Here is a 19,999-nt window from a genome sequence, read left to right as displayed (position 1 = left end):
TTTACAGAAGAAAACATGAGGCTCAGGGGTGAACAGTCAGTACTGAACCCAGGAAACCTGTCCCCAGTGTGTGACCTCAACTACAATGCCACCCTTAAATCATTACATGTATGAGAGAGATTACTTCAGATAACTAAAGTACTAAGTAATGTATTAGACATACACAGCTGAAGAACTCTGTACAGATGACTTACAAATATATTTATTATTTGAGTATTTGTATTCCTATGCATAAAAATGAAGAGTATCTAAGGTTTTTTTTGCCTCCTAAAATTTTCTCATGATTGAGAATGGCACAGCTCAAGTAGGTTGCTCCTGATTGACACTTTAGGTATTGATTTTTCTTCAGCGCACTTTCATCCACATCAAATTCTGCCCACCCCTCCTTGGCTTTTTCATCTTCTGTAGTCACTATGTTGCCAAAGATCCCAGTTTCTAGATAACAAAGTCTGAATTAGCTTTCCTGGTTTTGAGTTCTCAAGCTGCCACTTGCTTTGTGCTACTTGGGAAAGTTACCTAATATTTCTGTTTTAGTTTCTGCATCTATAAAGTTGAGACAACAAGAAATACACTCCCAGAATTCATGATTAAATGTGCTAATATAAACCTTTAATGAACTATAAAAGTACTCAATAAATATGTCAATCATTACTAAACATAATAAGGCTTTGCCTCTTTCTTTAATAGGACACGTATTAATACTACCTAAGGGAAAATAAAATAGAACAGCTTCCTATCTTGTATCTTGAGGGTCTTAAATAGCTGCTCACAATTACACTATTATTTCATGAGGCCCAACTGAGTTCAAATGTGCAATGCTCAACAAATTTGTAGATAATGCTTAATGTTGTTAGCCTAAGAGTTTAAGTTTTCCCAGTTTCAGATCTGAGAACTGATAAAAACAGAAAGCTGGTTGTGAATGGGCGTGCCTGTCATCTCAAGGTACTTGGCAGACTGAGATCAGGAGGATTGTGGATCCAGCCTTAGGCGGCTGGGGGTGCTTTGTGAGATCCCAACTCAACAGAAAAAAACTGGGTGTGGTGACATGTGTCTGTCATCCTAGTGAAGTAAGGTGGGCAAGCCTAAAAATAGGAGGATTGTGGTTCAGGTTGGTGTATGCAAAAATGAGACCCTATTTCCAAAATAAATAGAGCAAACAGGACTGGAGGCACTACTTAAGCAGTACAGCACCTGCCTCAGAGGTGTGAAGCCAGGAGTTCGAACCCCAAAACAGAAACAAATAAAAAAGAAAAGAAACAAACAAAAAAACAGAAATCACTTGGGTGGGAGATTTGTTTATCTTTTAAGTCTACTGAGACTCCATTTGTTGTAACAAGCCTGGGTGAATGATGTTCAACTTAAAATTATATTCTTTGTAAGTATCTCAGAACACATTTCTGTACCAAGTATGTAAAAATACTATCAATCTGACTTTTCACAAAAGTGATCTTCTTAGGCATCTCTACTGCCCAGGTTTTCAAAAATTCACTTTGAAATAGTGTATAAAAATTTAATTGGCAAATTTCTTCAGTGTTCGTATAATTCAGTTAGCTTTCTAGGCAATTAATCGAATTAACAAGATTTAAGTATGCCGTTATTTCAGAAACCATTATCTTTCATTCTCCTGTTTTCATGTTACCTACACCTGTATTCCCTGCCTGGCTTGCTCCAGGTAGAAAGTTATTCTCTTTCCTGCTTCCGATGTTCTCCTCACCTACCTTTACTATAGACTTTAAAGCCCAACTTGCTTTAGGACCTTTAGGATGAAAAACCTCACAGAATTCTAATTCACTTCCCTCTGTAAAGGCAAAAATAAATAGCTGGTTCTTTTTGTCATATTTTTCTTTTGCCTACCTGGACCGTATGTAACACTGTAGAGGAAGAAACTGGCAGCCTTGCTACTAACTGGTAAGATATATAGACGAATGGAGAAGAAGAATAAGTCTAATAAAGAATAAAGTCTAATCTTTAGCAGGCGTTCTGCTTTTTCACTCCAGATACGGAGTCTCATCCAAGGTATGAGATGAAATAGGGTAGTATTCTAATCTTTCAACCAGTAAACTCAGAAGAAAGGCTTTCCCTCTACTCTTTCATCTTTTAGTGCTGACTGGCAACTCTCCAGATCCTAGCACTCACCAACGCACGTGGGACTAAACTCTAGAATACCTGGTAGACGCTGTTAGACCATGCTTACTAGGGGCTAAACTGTAACATTAGTTAAATTACACAGCAAGCTTCTGGCAGGGTTGTACATTTGCTTCCATTTCTTTCCCATTTCTTTACTTCTGAATCCATTCCAAGTTGGCTTCTGCTAACAACACATCTCTGAATGCATGTCAAGTTCATACAGGATCTCCCAGTGTTAAATCCCATGGGTGTTACCCTGCTCTCATCCCACTCAATTCCCTTTACTGTGTTGTGTAGCCCTGCACTCCTTTCCTTTATGGAATCGTCTGTACTACAGTGTCTTACCACTTTTCCAGAGCCTTTGTTAGTTCCTAATTTTCTATCTCAGCTCATTTTCTGAGAGAATCTGGTGAAGCCCTCTGTTTTTCCACACTCTGGGCCTGAGGGTTACATGTACTCACTTGGGTTTAAAGTGTGCCTCTATGTTGATGCTCCTGGTTCATACATATTCACCTCATATCCTTTGTGGGTTTGATAGAGTTCATACACCTAATTGCCTTGAAATTTCTACTTGAAATTTCTTAGGTGTAGGGCTTACGTGTGCATATAAAATAATATGTCCAAAATACAATTTTGAAGTTCCTTCTCCTTCATTCTTCATTCTCATTTCAATAAATAGCACCATTATTTACCTAGAAGTTGAGTTAATGACTGAAGAGTCATTCTTGATGCCTTTCTTTTTCTCAACTCCATCCTTATCTGTCAGAAAATCCTACTGTTTCTAGTTCCAAACATACTGGTCCATTCCCACTGCCACCAACCTAGGTGGCCCCTAGGCCATCATGGTCAAAAATTCCATACTTAACTCTCATCCACTTTCCACTAAGTAGTCAAAGTGAGGATATGTAATTTGCCTAGCACAAAGCCTTTCAGTGCCCTGGAGTATTCCTCCTTTAGCTATCTGTTGGGTTTGCTTCTGCTTCCTTCAGTTTTCTACTCAGATAGGATCCACAGGATCCTCTACCTTCATTAGCATGTTACCTTCCACTACCGCCCTCAGAACTCCTCTTTCCTTCATCATGTTTTTCATAAGGATCATCACAATTTGACACATTTGCTTATCTGCCATTCTCACTGGAATATTAATTCCATACAGCCAAGAACTTTACTAGACACACACAAAGAAAGCAATAAATGTCTTCCCATAGCACTTGGAATAAAATTCACACTCCTTAGCGAAAGGTGAATAGCCTTGCACAATATGACTTTTGCCTGTATCAGTTGTGTCATAAATCTTCCTAGCTTATCTGAGAAAGCCCAGAGATCTCTTAGCTCCTTTAATGATGCTCCCCCGGCTTGAAAGCTGTTTACTCCTTTTGGGTTCAATCTCATTCTTTGCTTCTCAGCTTTAGTGCCATCTCTTTAGAGAAGTCTTCTCTGACCATTCTATTTAAAGTAACTTCCCATTATCTTATTCCATTTCATTTCCTGGTTTTATTCATAACAATTTTTATAACTTTCTATTATTTTCCTTGAATAATTGCACATATATGAAGTATATACATGTATTTATTTTTTAAAATTTCTATGGTATTTATTTATAGTGTACACAAAACCACTCATTTTATTTTATTTACTTTTAATTTTCAACTGATACCAAAAAGTTGTACATGTTAATGGGGTACCATGTACTGTATTGTGTGTTGTGTTAAAATCAGGTTAAACACATTTATGTCTTCAAACATTTGTCATTTTTTTGTGGTAAAAACTTTCAAAATCCTTTCTTCTAGTACTTTGAAAGATACAGTCTGTAACTGCAATCTATAGTCATAAAACTACCCAGTAATTGCACCCCACAGCTTCTTGCTCCTAACATTGACCCACCTTTCCCTATTGCACATGCCTCTGTCTCTCATAACCACCATTCCACTCTTAACTTCTGTAAGATCAGCTTTTTCGGATTCCTCATGTAGGTGAAACTTGTCTATGTCTGACTTGTTTCACTTAACACAATGATCTCGCATTCTATCCATGTTGTTACAAATGACAGGATTTCATTTTTTATGTCTGAAGAGTATCCCACTGTGTATATGTTACCAGATTTTCTTCATCCATTCATTAGCTGATAGACACTTAGGTTTGTTTCCTTTTATTTGCTATTGCAAATAGTGGTACAGTATTTACTGGCGTGCAGATGTCTCTTTGACATGCTGATTTCATTTCCTGTGGCTATACATCCAGTAGTGGGATTGCTGGATCATCTGGTAGCTATTTTTGTTTCTGAGGAACTTCCATACCCCTTCCCATAATGGCACTAGTAATTTACATTCTCACCAACAGAGTGCAAGCATTCCTCTTTCTCCACATCCTTGCTAGACATGTTATCTCTACTCTTTTTTGATATTAGCCATCCCTACTGGGGCAAAAAGATGTCTCATTGTGGTTTTATATTTTCATTTCCCTAATAATTAGTAATGTTGACTATTTTTTATATACCTGGTTCCATTGGCATGTCTTCTTTCTAGAAATGTTTATTTAGATCTACTGCTCATTTTACAATTGGGTTATTTGTTGTTTTGCTATTGAACTTCTGGAATTCTTTATAGTCTGGTTATCAACCCCTTATCAGCTGCATACATTGCAAATATTTTCTCCCATTCTATAGGTTATCTCTGTACTCCACTGAATGTTTCCCTTGCTGTGCAAATGCTTTTGAGTTTTATGTGATCTTATTTGTTTGTTTTTGCTTCCTGTGTTTTTGGGATCTTGCCCATAAATCCTGGAATATTTCTGCTATGTTTCCTTCTAGTAGTTTAGTAGTTTCATACTTTCAGGTCTTATGCTTAAGTCTTTAATCTATTTCAAACTGCTCTCTGTTAACTGATAAAAGAGTCCTGTAGTTTAATTTTTCTGCATGTGGAAATCCAATTATTCCAGCACCCTTCATTGGAAAGCCTATCTTCTCTCCATTTTTTTTTTTTGGTATTTTGAGACAGGATCTTGTTAGCTTACCTTAAATTTGCAATACTCTTGTCCTAGCCTCTAAATTCTGGCATTACATGTATACACCCTTAGGTTTGCCAATGCGCATTCTTAATACCTTTGTCAAAAATCAATTAGCTGTCTGTGTGAGGGTTTACTAGTAGGCTCTCTATTCTGTTCTATTAGTGTATGTGTTTGTTTTATGCCATTGCTATGCTGTTTTGATTACTACAGATTTGAGTAGGTTTTGAAGTCAGGTAGCATAATGCCTCTTGCTTTATACTTTTTTCTCAAAATAGTTAGGGTATTTGTTTTTTTTGTGGTTCCATACAAATTTTAGAATGTTTTCTCTAAATTCTTCTGTGAATAATGCTATTGGTATTTCGATAAGGACTGAAGTGGATCTGTAAGTTGTTTTGGATAATATGGTCATTTTAATAGCACTGTTTTGTCCAATTCAGGAACATGGAATGTCCTTCCATATTTTGTGTCCTCTTCAATTTCTTTCATCAATGTTTTGTATTTTCACTTAATATTTATAGAGGTCTTTCATCTCTTTGGTTAGTTTTATTCATAGGTATTTTATATTTTTATAATTATTGGATTTCTTTCTTGATTTCTATTTCAGATCATTCACAATTGGCATGTAGCACTGATTTTTATATGCTGATTTTGTGTCTGGCAACTTTACTGAGTTCATTTTTTTTTTTTTTTGGTGGAGTTTTTGGGGGTCTTCCATACATAAGATCATGTCATCTGCAACAGTGTGAATTTGGCTGCTTCTTTTTCACTTCGTACACCCCTTCATTTTGTACTTCCTTCTTTTGCCTAACTGCTCTAGTCAGGACTTTCAACACTAGGTTTAATAAAAGTGGTGAGAGTGGGCATCCTTGTCTTCTTTCAGATCTTAGAGAGAAACCTTTCAGCTGTTTTCCACTCAATATAATGTTGGCTGTTGTATTACTATAAATGGCTTTATTATGTTAAGTGCCTTGTATGCCTAATTTTTTTAGTGTTTTTATCATGCAGATATGTTGAAAAAAATTTTGGGGGGGAAGACAGGGAGGACTGTGGTTTGATCTCAGACTACTTGAGGCATGCTTCCAGCCCCTTTTGCCTTTTAGGCTATTTTTGTTTTAGATAAGGCTTCAAATTTTTGCCCAGGCTGGCCTGGCCTGTGATCCACTGATCTAAAGCCTCTATGCAGCTGGGACCACAGGTGTGTACCACCATGCCTGGTTTATCAGTTGAAATGGGGCATTGCTAACTTTTTTGTCTGGGCTGGCTTTGAATCGTACTTCTTCTGATTTCTGCCTACAGGGTAGATGGTGAGCCACTATACATGGCTGGGATGTTGAAGTTTATCAATGTCTTTTCTGTATTAATGGAGATGACCTTATGATTTTTGCCCTTCATTTTGCTGGTATGGTGTATTGTGTTTGTTGACTTGCATATATTGAACCATCCTTTCATACCTAGGATGAATTCCACTTGATCATGATGAACAGTCTCTTTAATGCACTGCTGGATCTTATTTGCTAATATTTTGTTTACAATTCTTGCATTTATGCACATAAAGGATATTGGCCTGTCATTTTCTTGTTTTGTTGTTGTTGTGTCCTTATCTGGTTTGGTGTCAGTATAATTCTGGTCTTGTAGAAAGTGTTTGGCAGAATTCTTTCCTCTTACGATCTTTCTATTTCTGTAGTATTACTTATAATGCTTCCATTTTCATCTCTGATGTTATTTGAGAAGACTGTTATTTTTGTGGATATTTTGGGAGGGGGAAAAAGGGAAAGAAGACTGCATGCCTTTGTGATACCTGGGCTCTTGCAACTGAGGCTGTGGATCATAAACTTGATATTCACTGTTACTTTACTGCAAAATAGAGATAATGCAACTTGATGACTCCTACTTTGCCTGGATTGGCTAGATGGTAAGGAGCTTGGCAAGAGTACCAATGGAGGGCAGGTAACAAGAAAAGCAGATGTTTTATATGGCTGAAGAACATTGCAGAAAATGCTGTTAATGGTCAAGTAAATTAGTCACCTGGGAGGATCTCAGGCAGTCCCCCCCAGGTCACAGTGTTTTATGCAATGGAAGCCTGTACTAAGGGAATGAGATGTCAACTATGCATGGCCCAAACACTTCCCTTTCCTCTTAGGTAGACCCAACCATTGCTACTGTTGAATTTAAACCTAGGTCCATTATAAAATACCTTACCCAAAGGACCAGAAGGTTATTTGGTGGTGAGGAGATTAAACTGGACCTTTCTATCACATAGGGGACATTTATTTATCTCTGTAAGAATAGACACTTATATTGCATTTTGGGTCTCTTTTTCTACCTATCATTATTCTGCCAGTAATTAATGGTAGAATTACTAAAGTCTTATATACCAAGATGATCTCCTGTACAGTAATGTTGCTGACTGAGGACTTTCTCACTAGTAATCATCAGTGATTTTCTTTCTTCTACTGCTAGAACATAAAGTTCTAAGAACCAACTGTCCAAAATGCATGGACACCTTCTGAAATCATAGTTAACAAACTTGTAATATTTTTGCTTTCCTTTCCTGTAATTCTAGTTTTGCTAATTTAGAGGGTTAATATCCAAGAAATTAACAATTTACATAGAAACAATTTAGTGAAACCAACTACATGGGCATTTGAGTCTTATGCTATTGGCTAAGCAAACAAAATGCTTCTGATGAAAACTGGACAGTTATACAATAAGGGGAGGGAGAAAAATTTAGATGGATTCAGAGAAACTTTCACTCTACTGTACCTATTTGAAAAATTAATCAGCAGTTATGATAACTCTATATATTAAGCATATATAAAATTCAGTTTTTAGTCTTTCAGGAACATGCACTTTGGTTCTTCCACTGATTGAAGAATCTTGGTTAGCTTAGTGGCTTTTGAAGAAAAGTGTAGAGGTGATAGATAGGAGAGAAAATAAGTAATAAATAGCTGTGTGGCTTTGAACAGTTGCAGAAACCAATACTCTAGCCTCCACCCTTGCTTACTTGCTATCTTACATATATAGTAACATATTTTAACTTCCCATTCTCTGCTGTTGAATATATGTGTTAGCTGTTGATACTGTATATAATACTGTAATAGTACATTAGCTAGATAAAACTAAAATGGGACTACAAAAGAAGTAGGTCAGCTGGGGATGTAGTTCAGCAGTAGAGCACTTGCCTAGCATTGTAAGGTCCTGGGTTTGATTCCTAGGAGTAGATATCACCATGAACTAGATATAAATAAGAGAGTAAGAGACATAGGACTACATGCTGAATGGGATCAATGATGAAGATTTTGACTCTATGAGGCAGTTTCACTTTAGGAAGAAACTTTGTTTTTTCAAGTTTAGGTATTGGGAGAAATCAGTGTATGAATAAAGTTGGGCAGTGAAAGGACTGTAGTGAATATTTGCTGTTCATGAATAGCCAGTATCTGAATATCACTCCTATAACAGAATCCTAAGAAAGGAAGATATTCTCTTTTCTGATGCATGCCAAAGACTAAAACTCAGGCACTCAGATCTCCCTGTTTTGACTTATAGCTTAAGAGAGTGATTCAAAGACCCAGAATAGTTTGAGGTTAATGTTAGAAGTGATGGGTATCAAAGCGAGAATTCAAGTGACATGGTAACATATACCAATGACTTCTTGAAACTGCCTCAAGAAGGCTTCCTAATGGCAAATATAGCAGAGTATTACTTTGGGGTTTCTTGATGCAGTATGATTTTATTGCAATGATATACTGGAAGGTGTCTTTTTGCTTCCTAACACTTTATTTGGGGACAATATTGGACTAAGAAAAGAGATAAATAAGTCTTTTTGCCTTTAAAAAGAACTAGAGCATATAAATTCATCTTAGTCATATTCTCTGATTCACTTCCTTTTCTCTCACTTTCCTTTCTCCCCAAATATCTACAAACAGCCCTTGATTTAAGGGCATTCAATTGCAGAACGATTTGGATGCTGTCTTGTGCCAGATATATACTGCTCCACAGTTACCATGAAAACTACTACTAGTGCTACCCAGTCTCCCTGGAATGCTCAAGTTGTCAATACTGAGTACTAATTCAAGTTATTCATGTTCTGCAACAAAACATCAAACTAATACTGTATAAGGAATGCCAACAGGAGAAGTTAATAGATTCCATCCCAGAACATTACGGCAAATAACCTACACAAAGATTAAAAAGCTAAAACACCTATTTGAAGTTGATTATTTGCTTCACAGTTGGTATAGATAAAAATCACATTGAATTCACAAAGTAATCCATTGCAAACTCTGAAATTTTTATTTTAAAGGTGATTGTTTCTAGAAGCAGTAATAAAACAAATCTCGGCTTGCCTGATTCTTGAGATACACTAGGTGAACTGTAGCTTCATGAAAAATTTTAGTGCTGATAAAAAATGCAGAGAAGTAATTGCATGCAATAGCTGGACTACTTAGAGTTCTTTAGGTCTTGTATCATCAAAATACAAAAGTAGTAGAAGTTTGCTATAGCAGAGAAGAACACATGAGGTTCACATTTGAAGTTAATGTGAGTCACATATGTGCTAAAAGCACAGTGTCTATATACTTTGAACAATCACCCCAAAATGTGCTCAGTAGGTATGTATTGCGTATGCTGACTTCAAAGAGAAATGTCCATTTGGAACATTCTTAAATATAAAACATAAGAGAAATAAAATAAAGCCTAGGTAGATAGTGCACACAAACTGAGTCATCAATATTACATATATCTATTCTTTTTAGCATTCCCTCCCAAGTTTTGATACTGTTTTAGATAGAACAGGGTGGTTATTTAGGCATACAAATTAAATAGCATGAGATAGGAAGTCTTGAAAAAATTATTTTGACCTTAAATTATTATCTTGAATAGCTTTTGGTATATACATATAAGAAAGTAATGATGACATCTAACAGATAAAATAATATTTTTCACTCTACTTTAAGGAGTCATTTGAATAATGCAAATTGGAAAGAGAAAAATGCAAACTGTCAAGGCTGGCTAGTAGTGTGTTTGGAACATTTTTCTTTGTCTTTCTTTTTTTTTTTTTTTGACAGTTGCTGATCAACCCAGTTCTTCAACTTCCATGAGATCACAAAAGGAGGACATGAGGAGTGAAGTAGGAGAGATGACAATGCTATATTGAGTAACTCAGTTCATTTTTTTTCATCATAATTCTGGCTAGGACAATATTTTTAAAAATGAGAAAAGTATAAGAAAGGAATGTCTCTCTACAGTATGGACTAACTGTAGTTAGTCTTCAGTTAGACTAACTGTAATTAACTTAGTTAATTCTAAAGGGCCATACCATTAGATTGTATCATATGAAATACAACATTTCTACTTGTAAAAAGATATAATAATATAAGACAAGCAATGAACTAGCAAAATTAATGATCACAGTGAATGATTTCATAAGAAATCAGTATCATAAAGTTTTGCATGTACACTTAAAATATTTTAAACAAATATCTAAGATAAATGTACTAAAACAGAAAAATACCAAAGGAAGTGAAGAGATAACAAAAAGTAAACAACTAGGAAACAAATATATGGAAAAATGGTCATAAAAAATAAGGCATACATTAAAACAAGATGGTATTTTATCTATATCAAGAAATTATAATAAATGAGGAAAACAGTTACTCTCTTATACTATTTATAATTCATACATTGATGGTGATAACATCAATTAGGACAGTACTTTTAAAGTAATTAGCAATGTGTATTGAAAAGCTGTAAAAATGTTCACATTATATGACCCACTAATTTTATTTTTACAACTCAACTTAGAGGAAATAATTCTGAAGAAAAGCAAGTAATAAAGATATATAATTATTTAATTATAGAAAAAACCCACACAAGATAACTACATAATGGAATAAAATAGTATAGATATTATATTATAATTATTTAAAATTTTTATGGTTGTTTGTAATTATTGGTATACCAATTAATGTTTTCTAAACTTTAACAATGATTGTGTTAAATCTTTTTTTAAAAGTTAATTTAATAAAATTGATTGTAAGTGCCTCAAGGGAACAGAGCATTCAAAAATTATGAAAACGTGGCTGAATATAAAATATTCATGATGATTTAAAAGGAAAAAAATCACAACTATGAATATGTAAAGTCAATGTTGAGTGGGAAAATACTGGAAGGAAATACACCTAAATATTAATAGTGCTGTATTATTATAGTGGCAACATTACGTGTTTACTATTTCCTCTATTGTTTTTTTAATATATCTATGTAGTTTATACTTTTACTATAGAATAAGACTAAATATAAAGTTAAATGTTTAATTTCCATTATGACACAATAAAAAGTAAGGTGACATCACAAGAAATAGAAAATAAAACATGTTTGGTTACCTCTCTTTCATCCATATTCAACCACTGCTTTGGATCTTCTTCAGTAGCCAGAAAGGCTATCAATTCTAAAGCAGTAAGTCGAGTTTGACGTCTTGAGGAGACAAAAATCAAAACGGGTTTGGCTGGAGAATGACTTCTAATTGCTGTGAAAGTTGTGGGAAATGGAATGTTAAGCCACTTAACATCAGAATATGAATTTCATTAAAATATCAAATGGAAGTAGGACATAATGGCCTGTAATCCCAGCACTTGAGAGGCTCAGGCAGGATGATTTTAAGTTCAAGGCCAACCTGGGTTATATAATGAGACACTGTCTCAAAACAGAGCAAAACAAAAAAGATAGCAAACAGATACATAAAAAATAGTGTAAAAGATTTAGGTGAATTCTTGATGTGGTCATGAAATTTAGTATTATTCTAGATACTAAACTATCTGATAGCATATTGGACAGACCATTGGAAAGGAGAGGTTGCTGGTCCTACCTATGGAGTACATTACAGAGGACAGGGAAGATTCATTTATGTCAGCTCCAAGTTCTATGATGAGTTGTCAAAGAAGGAGAAACTTATATGCTTGAGACTCTTCATTAAGAGCTGTAAGTGGCTCCTACATCTTAAATTGAATTGTGTATTCCTAAATTGTGTTTCTGAGGTATGTCTGCTTGCCTAAGCAGTGAATTACAGAGGACCTGAAGAGTTAGTTAAGTTCTGCAGGTGATGAAAAGTATCCCTGAAAGACCACAAAAAATTTCTATTCTTTTTGCCCTGTTAACAGTAGATGGAAAACTTAGGAGAGTGTACCAATGCACAGATAAGAGATGAATCAGGAGAATGTTTTCCCTTTCTTTTTGTATTTGAGAAATGACTTAGGGGTGGTTAACACAGAGATGAGATGAGTACTTTTAGATCTGAGTAATAAGACTAAAGGAAATAGTGTAAATCAAATCTTTAAAAAATTAATTAGTCACAGAAATCATTTGTCTTAACTGGAAATGAAATTTCTTTTGGTTAAAATGCTAATATGTCACAAGTAGAATTTATATTTATGTCTATATAGCTTTCCCAAAGCAGTAAGAGATATTACAAATTTTTATATGAAAAAGTTCAACTTGCTTGTAATTTTTTTTGAAAGTGAGCTGCAGAATTTATTTTTATGGGCTGAAAAATAAGGTTTATAATGGAAATGTTGACATGACCTTGGCTATATTTATCACCTTACAGTGAAAAATAAAGCTAGGATAAAAGCATATGTCTAAACTCAAAAAATATAGTAATCACTATAGGTATAGTAATCACTACAGGTAAAGATAGCAGCTGTGCTGATACCATAGCTTAAGAAGTACAAGTATTTCAGTTATTCACTCTTGATTTATATAATACAAAATGCTTCATTTCCATCAATGGTATGCATACAGTCATTCTTTAAGCAGATAGGAACAATTTCCACAAAACACATTATGAAAAATAAAGTCATATTTCTTATTTTCACTCTTTTAACATTTATCAGAATATTACAGAATGTAAAGGATAAATCTGTTATAAATCATATTAGAAACAATGTTCAAAATACACATCTTATTGCAATATTGGTATCATTTGTACATACAATTATGAATGGATCTGTCTCTTTTTAGACCTCAACATTTAATGGATTTTTGCTGCTGCGAGAACAGGTGTGGTTGAACAGCTCCCAACAGATTTATTGTTCATTAGTGATTTTGTACAATGCTTCTGTAGAGGTGTAAATAATCTGAACTGCCAAGACTGGTCTCTAGTTCACCATCAATACTTTGCTTCTGTCATAAGGCTAATTATAGCAGCTAAAAAGTCACCTCACAATCAACAGCAGTTTACATTAGAGGGTTTATTTTGGAGGTTAGTTTTAATTGGTACAATAAATATTCCTTATGCAGTATAGATAAAACAGGTTTCAATAAAACAGGAGTGTTATTCTTAAATCTTTCCTATTTGCCTAATTTGTTAGAACAGGAAAAATGAAAATCAAAACACAAAAATTGAAGTATCACAAAAAGTATGGAAATGTCTAAGTTCAATGGATTCTGCTAAAAATTAAGAGTACATGATTGCTTTTTACTTTAGCTTTTATTTATCATTTATTTAAGCTACTAATTATGATAAAAACACTTTTAAATGATCAATATTAAAAATTATTTGAGAGCCTGGGGATGTAGATCAGTGGTTGAACATCTGCCTAGCATGTGCAAGGCCTTTCCAGCACCACACACACACACACAAAAAAAAAAAAAAAAAAAAAAAAAACAAAACCCAAAACAAACTCAGATTTTTAAAATCATTTTATGATAAAATAATTTTATGACTTATCATTATGAAACATCTCTAACTTTCAATACATAATTTAACATATTCCTTAACAGTTGCTATAGAAAGTTTTAAATTATTTGTAGAAGTTAGACCACTGTTGTCCTTTCAAAGAAATCTAAACCACTTAGAACACATTGGCTAGCTACCATAGAGGATGGTTACTATTTCATTCCAAGAATATGAAGCTCACCCTGAAATGCAGGTTTGTTCATACTAGCCATGCGAGGACAATAATGTTGACCTGGGAAGCCCTGAATGTGCACTTCCAGAGGAACAGGGCGCACTGATGGCCGGAAATTGAACAAGCCCATCTACAGCAAATATGAAAGAGAAACAATTATCAATTTTTCTATTTAAGGAGGCCTCAGAACATTATAAACTTAAATTTAAAAATCATCTACATACCTGCTTAATATTGAGCCAGTCAGCAAGGTCTCTAGCATTAGCTAATGCAGTAGATAGTCCAACTATTCTAACAGGCTTTTCTGTATGTGATGAGATGAAGTTTGTTCGAGATACAATGACTTCTAGAACAGGACCTCTTTCCTCACCTAAGAAATAAGGATAATAAATTTAAATCCTTTAACAAATTTATGGTGGCTGCTGCACTCATAAAGTCAGAGATCATAGATCCTCAAAAAAGAAAAAAGCAAACAAAAACACTAAAGCAAAACTACCATATGATCCAGCAATCCCAATTCTGGGCATATATCCAAAAAAACTGAAATTGACATGCAGAAGAGATATGTGCACTCCCAAACCCACCCAGCCAGCATCATCCACAATAGCCAAGAAATGGGATCAAGCTAAGTGTTCGTTAGCAGATGGATGGATAAAGAAAGTGTGGTATCTATAGAATTAAATACTATTAAGCAATTAAAAAGAATGAAACCCTGTCATTTGCAACAACATAGATGAACCTGGAGGAAATTATGCTAAGTGAAATAAGTAAAAAATGGATAGACAAATGCTGCATGATCTCACATGTGGAATTAAAAAAAAAGTCAGAATTCACAGAGGTAAATTGTAGAATGGAGGCTGCTAGAGGCTGGGGTGAAATGGAGTGAGAAAGGAATAGGGACATGTGGAACGGAGTGGTCAGGGAAGAGGAAGATGTTGACCAAAAGTATAATTTTCAGTTAGAAGGAATAATCTCCGAGATCTACGGTACATAAAGCAGGATGACTATAGTTAATTGCATATTTCAAAATTGCTGAGTAAATTTCTAATGTCTTACTATGAAAAATTGTGAGGTGACAGATGTTAATTAGCATAATTATTACATATTGTATACATATCAAAACATCACCCCCACCAATACACACAATTATTTGTCAATTAAAAACAGCATTAATAAAAGAAAGTTGAGGTTCCCACCGAGCAAGTGGATCTCATCTATGATGAGAATAGTGACTTGCTGAACATAGTTCCTGTTTTGCCAGCTTCTACTGACACCATCCCACTTCTCTGGTGTAGTAACAATAAGGTCAGCCTGGGCGATGGATTTCATATCAGGAGTCACATCCCCTGTTAGTTCAATAACTCTAGAGGGAAATAAAAATCATTCTCAGGTAACTCATCATCTTAGAAAGGCAAAAATATCTGTCTCTTGAACTAAGTTTTATAATGCTTACACTACTTTTTCCTTTAAAAATCTTCTGAAATTAAATGTTTCATAAGAATTCTGAGATGATTTCTTGCTGTAAAATGAAAGATAAATTCTAATCACTGTGATCTAAATTTGCCTTGATTACATTTACATACTCTCTGCCCTAGGGGATTTTATAAAGGTGAATACATCATTATGTCCTTCTCCATGTATTTAAAAAAACTTCTTTTTTGAATAAACATCTTTTTAATAAGGGAAAATGTTAACTTACTAGGACAAAAGGAGACATTCATAAAGAGTAAGATTATGCCTAAGTTTCATTTCTTTTCTTAGATTGAAATTTTCCATAGATAATATAAGCAAACACAAACATACAGGGACATAAACAAGATAAACCAGGGCAACTACTATGTGCCACCTCTTTCTGGGAAAGTCTCAGTTGATAGTGAGAAAGTGGGCAAAGAAATCTCTAGAAGAGTTTAATAATATGTAGGAAAATCAGGACCTTACTCCAAATTTTAAGTAACTACTAACCAGTGTCTACATTTGCATTAAGATCAGAAAACAGAAAAAAAAAAGACAGGACTGGTTCCTCCAAATATAATGTTTCCAAAGCATTTACTTATTTTAATTGATTTTTAAGATTTTTACATATTATACCAAATATGTAATCTATTCATATGGTTCAAACAATATATAATGAGACATCCCCATAATATCCCTATTCTACAGCCACTCAATTGTCTTTCTGAAGTATCCATATGTTTATATTGTTATTGGTTTTAAAAAGATAGGATAGGGGCAATTTACCTACAAGTTTTTTCTGCATTATATCCAGAGCTTGTTCATCAGTAAAGAGCTCACTCTTCTACAGTGATACAGAATTTTGCACTATATGAATGTACCATACTTTAATTGGTGATGCTTTATTGACTATTTAGGCTATCTGCAATCTTTTGCTAGAAAAGCAATATTGTAATGAACAGCCTTGTGGTATATTAAAATATTAATCTGGTAAAGACAGTATTATTTTCAGAAATAATTTACATGCACAGTGCCTTTTAAGTGATTTCTGGAAGTTACTCTGAATAATATGAAAGACAAAAAGATACAACTTATTTTTATTTTGGAATAAAAATACTTTGAAAAGCTACCTTGTCAGGTAAAAGTATTCATATTAAGTAATTAGAGGAATTTCATTTTCAATCTTAATGGGTATATTGATATTTTAATAGTAGTTACAAACTTTTAAAAATTATGAAAATCATTGAAAATACTCTTATAAGTTGGTTCATTTAAACAATTCAAAACATTTTTTTCATAATTGTACAAAATAATGGATTTCAATACAGCATTTTCTTTCTCTCTTTTTTTTTTACATACATGCATTTTATGTTCTCCAATCATATTCACCTTCTGTCAACCTCTCATGTATCCCTTCCCCTTCCCACTGGTCCATCTCTTACTACTACTCCTTCTGCTCTCATGTCTTTGCTTTTCTTTAAATCTGCATTTCAAATATGACAGAAAACAAATTATCTTTTTAATGAAAATAAGAACTTACTTTTTGCCAAGTTTCTCTTCTATTCTAACTTTCCAATCATCCATTCTTTCACGTACAAGGGCTTTTAGTGGTGCGATGTACACTGCCTGGAAAGGGGAAGATGGACAAAGAGCTTCTCAGGAAAATGCTGACATCGTTTTCAAATATAAGAATATGTAAAATTTGTCATATTAGGACAATGTGGTTTAGAATTTTTTGTAATACCAAATGCTTACAATTTCAAATTAATGGGAAAATACCATTACATTATATTTATTCAAATAAGACAGTAATATAATAACATCATAAATATTCTATCATGAAGCATACTAACAGATTAAATTTAAAATATTTTTAAAACACTAGAGGTATTTTCCAGTAGTATGATGTAATGTATAACATAATGTGAATAATTAAAAATTATGAGACAATACATTATATAAAGGAAAATTATGGTTCTGATAAAAATAAGTCTTTCCTATTAGATGTTCAAGATTTACCTGAGCTGTGGGCAACTCATGAGAAAATTTACTAACTTCGAAGAGAAGTAAACTAGCTGTTTAAATTTTAATGCAGATTTTTGAAAAATATCATACATTTTAGCTATTCTACTTAAAAAAAAAACCCTCTAAAACTGGTCATTAATAATCCAAACCTATACAAATATTCACCAAAAATTTTATTTGCAAAAAAATCTCTAAATGGAGTAGAGCTCTTCTTTTGCATTAACATGATTTTTTTTTAAATGGGCCAATAACCACACAATAGATTGGAAAGTAGGAAAACTTAAAATTGGGCAGGAAAGAAAGCCACTAATTGGGACTCACACCGAAAGGAAGTTTGAGCACTTTTGAAATCATAGGTGATGAAGAAAACAGCACATAATTCCCAATGCAATAATATAAAGTACACTCAGAAGTTAAAAACATGAAAGCCCCAAAAGACATTTGAAAATAGTTAGAACTAATAAGCAAGCTCAATAGTTGTAGAATATAAAATCAACATACAAATATTCATAGCATTTCTATATACTAATAACAAAGTACAAGAAGAAAAATTGTACAGATATAGAAAAAAATCCTAAAATTCATATAGAACCACAAGGACCTGGAACAAGCCATCTTGAGAAAGAACAAAGTTAGAGGTGCTACTTTTCCTGATTTCAAATTGTATTCTAAAGCTACAGAAATAAAAACAGTATGCCACTGGTATAAAAAAAAAAAGACATGTAGGCCAATGGAACAGAATAAAGTCCAGAAATCAATCCATATTTGGTCAACTAATGTTTGAGAAGAACTCTAAGAATACACAATGGGGGAAGGATAGTCTTCAATAAATAGTGTTGAGGATACTGAACATCCACATTCAACAGAATGAAACTGGACCCTTTTCTTATGCCATATAAAAAATTAACTTCAAATGGATTAAAGACTTACATAAGATCTGAGACCATAAAATTCCTAGAAGCAAACATGGAAAAAGCTTCTTTACAAAGGTCTTGTCAATGCTACTTTTGAACATTACACCAAAAACGCAGGAAGCAAAAGCAAAGGTAAACAAGTTGGGGGTATACCCAAACTAAAAAGCTTCTGCACAGCAAAGGAAACAATCATCAGAGTGGAAAGACAATCTATGTAATGCAGAAAATGTCTGTAAATCATATCTCTGATAAAGGGTTAACATTCAAAACATATAAGGAACTAATACAACTCAACAGTAAAGTCCCCACATAGTTCAATTAAAAAAAAAAAAAATGGGTGTGAGGAGACATCTTCCCCAAGAAGACTTACAGATGACTAATGGATATATGACAAGGCACTCTGCACCACTAGTCACTGGAGGAAATGCAAGTCACAAGCACAATGAGATATCATTTTATATTAGTTAGGATGTGAACTGTCAATATGACAAAAAATAAACAGGGGTGGCAAAGATGGGAAATGTTATATGCTGTTGGTGGAAATGTAAGTTGATACTGCCACTATGGAGAACACATGGAGAGTCTTAAAAAAAAATCATATGATACAGCAATAGTATTCCTGGTTACATATCCCAAAGAAATGAGATCAGCATCTGATATGATCACTCCCGTGTGCACCGCACTATTATTCAGAATAGCCAAAGTAAGGAAACAATCTGAGTGCCTCAAGATGGATGAAAAGATAAAGAAATTATGAGAGTGGAACATGTAAAGAATGGAATATTATTCAACTTTACAAAAGAAACTCTGTTATATGCATTGACATACATTATGCTAAGTGAAATAATCCAGACATGGAAAGAAACAAATAATAATGAGAGCTGGGAGTGGGAGAACGGTGAGATATTGGTCAAAGGTATAAAGTTTCATTAATGTACAATAAATAATTCTAGACATCTAATTAGAGCAGGGTAATTATAGTTAATAATACTGTGTTATACACTTGAAATTACTAAGAGCAGATATTAAGTGTTCCCACCAGAAAAAAGTGACTATGTGAAGTTATAGATATTTTATTCTAACTGTAGTAATCACTTCATAATGTATGTGTATATTAAAATATCATATTGTACACCTTAAATGTATCTAACTTTTATTAAAAATAAAGCAATACTGGGGAAATTTTTACAAAAAAATGTTTTAAGAAAGCTTAAAATCAGGATTGGATGTGTGGCACAAGTGGTAGAGCACCTGCTTTGTAAGTGTGAAGTCCTGAGTTCAAGCCTCAGTACCATCAATAAAGAAAAACAGCAAAACAAAACAGAAAGATTAAAATCAATACTGATTTGACTTGCAATGTTATTAATTAACAAGGTCATTATAAGCATTTGGAGAAATATAGAGAAAAGGTTATATTTCCTGTGTATAATCAAACTTGTTCTTTCATGTATGAGCATTTCCTCTACATCTGAAGGATTTGATTATGAATTATCATATAGTTAACAAATATGGCTATGATTTAAGTATCTCATAATTAAATTACTGAAGAATTGTACATCTCTTATAATG

The 19,999-nt window shown here is 33.7% G+C and overlaps 1 protein-coding gene across 8 annotated transcripts in view; it reads right to left on the bottom strand.

The window, feature by feature from the left end:
* The window catches only part of Ascc3 (activating signal cointegrator 1 complex subunit 3), a 357,473-nt gene that overhangs the window by 113,441 nt on the left and 224,033 nt on the right, over positions 1 to 19,999 (bottom strand). For 7 of the 8 annotated variants that reach the window (XM_074077814.1, XM_074077822.1, XM_074077820.1 and 4 more), the window contains 5 exons: positions 17,032 to 17,117; positions 15,236 to 15,402; positions 14,264 to 14,409; positions 14,049 to 14,169; positions 11,517 to 11,659 (listed from right to left, as the gene is read on the bottom strand). In XM_074077814.1, the coding sequence (XP_073933915.1) occupies positions 11,517 to 11,659; positions 14,049 to 14,169; positions 14,264 to 14,409; positions 15,236 to 15,402; positions 17,032 to 17,117 (663 nt within the window). The remainder of the gene's footprint in view (positions 1 to 11,516; positions 11,660 to 14,048; positions 14,170 to 14,263; positions 14,410 to 15,235; positions 15,403 to 17,031; positions 17,118 to 19,999) is intronic. The other variant, XM_074077831.1, reaches the window with a different exon arrangement.

This window comes from Castor canadensis, chromosome 1 (assembly GCF_047511655.1).
Source record: "Castor canadensis chromosome 1, mCasCan1.hap1v2, whole genome shotgun sequence".
Taxonomy (NCBI): domain Eukaryota; kingdom Metazoa; phylum Chordata; class Mammalia; order Rodentia; family Castoridae; genus Castor; species Castor canadensis.
Note: the sequence above shows the minus strand (reverse complement) of the source record. Positions and strands in the feature narration are given on the sequence as shown.